The sequence below is a fragment of the Emiliania huxleyi genome, assembly GCF_000372725.1.
Source record: "Emiliania huxleyi CCMP1516 unplaced genomic scaffold EMIHUscaffold_67, whole genome shotgun sequence".
NCBI lineage: Eukaryota > Haptophyta > Isochrysidales > Noelaerhabdaceae > Emiliania > Emiliania huxleyi.
In genome coordinates this window covers 422,125-425,919 of record NW_005196981.1, presented here as the reverse complement: position 1 = coordinate 425,919, position 3,795 = coordinate 422,125, and the positions used below count along the sequence as shown (strand labels likewise).

The 3,795-nt window shown below is 66.6% G+C and overlaps 1 protein-coding gene across 1 annotated transcript in view; it reads left to right on the top strand.

Annotated features, from left to right (window-relative positions):
* The window catches only part of EMIHUDRAFT_105335 (hypothetical protein), a gene marked incomplete at both ends in the record, with an annotated part of 10,325 nt that extends 8,970 nt beyond the window's left edge, over positions 1-1,355 (top strand). Inside the window, one exon of the mRNA XM_005762641.1 lies at positions 1,298-1,355. Within this exon, the coding sequence (XP_005762698.1) occupies positions 1,298-1,355 (58 nt within the window). The remainder of the gene's footprint in view (positions 1-1,297) is intronic.
* Positions 1,356-3,795: the final 2,440 nt, after the last annotated feature.

The following is a 3,795-nucleotide window of genomic DNA, read 5'->3' as shown; positions in this document are numbered from 1 at the left end:
GCCGCGTACGTGTTGGTGCTGTGGCGCGCCGGCGCGCTACGAGGAGGAGCGGCGACGGCGTCGACCTCAGGTCCCCTGCCTCCCCCGGCAGTGAGGGAGGGGCGCCCAAAACGCAAGTCGGCTCCGACGAGCTTTGCGCATTACGACGACGGATCCGAGAGTGACGGAGCCGGTCCCCGCCGGAAGCGCGAGCGCGCGGCGGACGTCGGCTGCCTCGGAGCCGCGAGCGACGAATCCGAGAGCGATGGCGAGCCGAAGCCTCCGCCCGCCAAGCGCCACGCTTCCGCGCCGCGGCAGGCGAATGCGGCGTAGCGACAAGCGGACGGTCACGCGGAGGAGGAGGCGGAGCGCCCGCCGAGGAAGTGCTACATGGGGCAGCGGTAGGAGGAGGAGCCGCGCAGTGGAGAGGGCCATCTGGGAGGTGGCACGGCTGGCAGAGAGGGTGGCGGAGGAGCAGAGGCCGGCAGCAGCGGTGGCGCGGCAGCGGAGCGGCCGCGGCGGCAGGAAAGGGAGAGGGCGGCAGCAGCGGAGAGGGTGGCAGCAGCGGAGAGGGCGGCAGCAGCGGAGAGGGCGGCAGCAGCGGAAGAGGGCAGCAGCAGCGGAGAGGGCGGCAGCAGCGGAGAGGGCGGCAGCAGCGGAAGAGGGCGGCAGCAGCGGAGAGGGTGGCAGCAGCGGAGAGGGCGGCAGCAGCGGAGAGGGCGGCAGCAGCGGAAGAGGGCGGCAGCAGCGGAGAGGGCGGCAGCAGCGGAGAGGGCGGCAGCAGCGGAAGAGGGCGGCAGCAGCGGAGAGGGCGGCAGCAGCGGAGAGGGCGGCAGCAGCGGAGAGGGCGGCAGCAGCGGCGAGGGCGAGGGAGGAGTTGGCGACGGTGGAAGAGGCGGCGGCACTCGCGCAGCTGCGGCGAAGGTCGCGTGGCGACAGCGGCGAGGGAGGCGGCTGCGAGGGCAGCCGAGGTCGCAGCAGGGCGCAAGCCGGGGGGCACCGCCCAGGACTGGGAAAGGGAGGAGAGGACGAACAGGAGGTGATGTGCGACTTTGTGACCCATCGTATGGACAGGAGCACTACCGGGTACGGCGCCATACCTGCTACCGGAACCATGCGGGTGATTTGTCCATCACACCTGTGGCTTGGGCGTGGGGAGCCACGTGGGAAAGGGAAGTGAGAGCGCACGCACCACATCTACATCTCGTATGATCTCTTCTCGGCGGTGCCTGTTCTCACACGAAAATTAGGGCCCCCCACACCGGTGCGTGGTCGAGTCATTATAAGTGACCTGCCGCGGGGCTCGACCACGCACCAGGCAGGGGGGCCTGACCGAGGTGACTACCCGCAGCAGGATACTCTCTTGCCGCATCTAAACACCGGGATTGCTCGTCGGAGAGTGAGTGCTCCGCGGAAGAGTGAGCAGCTGCATGAAGCAGTGGCTTACACGAGCATCACCTATGGTGCGGATCGCGAATATAGCGGGCAGGATAGTGGGACAGAGAGAGGCAACGCTGACGTCAGAGGCTCTCAGAGAGGCCGTACCACGAGCAAAGCTGCAGCCTTCGCCGGAGAGAGAGCTCGGGTACAGAGCGAATAGTAAAGCCGCGGCATCTCACACCTACAGCGGAGGAAGCTTCGGTGCAGACCCGAGCCCACAGCGCAAACGCAAACGAAGCTCAGCGTGCGCGCAGGACAGCCTCCGGGCTCAGCTGCGCTCCTGCCACCGTGGCAATCGCACCGACGAAAACGAGAACAGCACGCGAACCAAGCCTGCGTCCGCACCCAGCGACTGTATGCTATAGGCGCGGCAGCGGTCGACGTGCGAGCTATTTACGACATGCACATACATATCGAAATTGCGAGCAAGCGGTGACACTGTGAATTAACCCTTTTACGTCCACATTTCGAGTGAGTGAAAACCAACTCCTGAGCACGGCGCCGCAGGCGCCTGTTGATAGTATGGCGGACTTGTTCGGGGCATTTTCTTATTTTTTGCCTGCACCGTCCGGGTTCCCTCATGAAAGAAGCGCGTGCCAGTTGTGAAGACAAGCCTTTGGCGCGCGTGTTCCATAGAAGTGCCGCTGGCGGTGAGTGCCGAAGCAAGCGTTTGCCAAAATCAGAAAAAAACAGCAAGTTCCCGCAAATTGCGGAGCCACGTGTCACACGTCGACCGCCCTCTCTCGGCTCGCGGGAGCCACAGCGCGCGCTCCTGGCCGGCGCCGATGCCGAGGTGCCACTTCCGGCACGTCGATGCGCCGCAGTGGGTGCCGCATCGAATCAGAGAGCTGCTTGACAGCCGTCTTTCGTGTGCGGACATCGCACAGCACCTGTCGGCCGAAGGGTGGCGCTGTGACAGATCGGATGTCGAGAACCTGAAGAAGCAGCACGGGCTGAAGCGGACGTGGGCGGGCACGCCCGCGGAGCTCGATGCGATCGTCAGGGATCTGTATGATCGCGGCGAGCTCAGCCGCCAGCGGCACGGCACAAAGTATGCGACGGGCCGGGTGAACCTGCGCTTAGCGCCGCTGCAGATTGGGAAGGACCGCGTAAAGGCCTCGCTTCGCCGAGTGGACGCGGCCGCCTCCCGTCGCCGGTGGGAGGAGCTACAGCGCACAGTCGAGCGCAGGCCTTATATCTCGCACTACTACGGCTACAACACGCACATCGACCTGACCGAGAAGCTCGCCTTCGGCGGCAAGTTCTCCATCTGCAAGCTCCGCATCCACTCGGAGGTGCCAGATCCACTAAACCCGCCCACACACCTGTCACACCATCCGAATCGGCCGCCACGCACCCTCTCAGATTGACGGCGATACTCACTGGCTGCCGACTGTCCGGCCGGCACTCACAAAGCTGGCCGAGGAGCACTACCAGTTGTTCCTCGAGGGTGTCCGAGGCGACGACTGCCGCGCGCCGGACGTGTACATCTTCGACGGGGTGCGGCCGTACTGCCCCGTCCCTGCCCAGCTTCTTCGCCTGATGCAGTAGTCGTCCGCTTGCAGGGCACCGAGTTTGCTCTCATCAAGTATGCTCTGGAGCAGCAAGGGCTGCGCGTGCGGGGCGACGTGCCGTCCGTCCACAACCAGCGTGTCGAGGCGCGTACGCGGGTAGTCCTGGCTCCGTCCTAGCCCACACTGACTCCTCCTCAATCCCGTCACAGCGCTGGAACGGGGAGTGGAACACGCAGGAGGCGGTCCCGATCACACGCGCCACCAACGCCATCATCGAGGCGGGCGTGTGCGACATCGAGCAGCCCGTGCACCAGCTCGCCCTGCTGCTCACCCTCTTCATGGTGTGCGAGGTGGCGTGCGCTGACTTCCGGCACCTCTACAACAACTCCAACGTGCGAGGGCCGGGCGGTGGCATCCCCCGTGTGCGCCGAGCCTTGCGCACGCGGCCCGTTGGCAACGTGCCGAGCATCTTCGACGACTCTGTGGACTGGGCCGCGCAGTGGCCACAGGCTGGCGGGCTGGCCGGCGACTACCGGCATGCTGCGCTGCAGTCGGTCCGCGCGAGCCTCGACGCGCTGCGTCGCGCTGGCGTGCAGGCGTGACCCCTGCTCTCCGGGGGTCGGCTCGGGCGGCGCTCTCACTCAGTGTCACTCACTCGCGTCGTCTGTGCTCGTAGGTGCCCCAGCCCGAGGCCGCGTACCGGGAGATCAAGCGATACGATGGGCACCGCACGGACGCGCTTAGCCGTCTCTTCCGAGTAGTGCTAGACGAGACGCCGCCGGTCCCAGCCGCCGTTGTGGCCGAGCAGGCCCGCCGCGAGCGTGGCCGCGCACGCCGCCGCCGCCGTCGCGGCCGGGGGTGA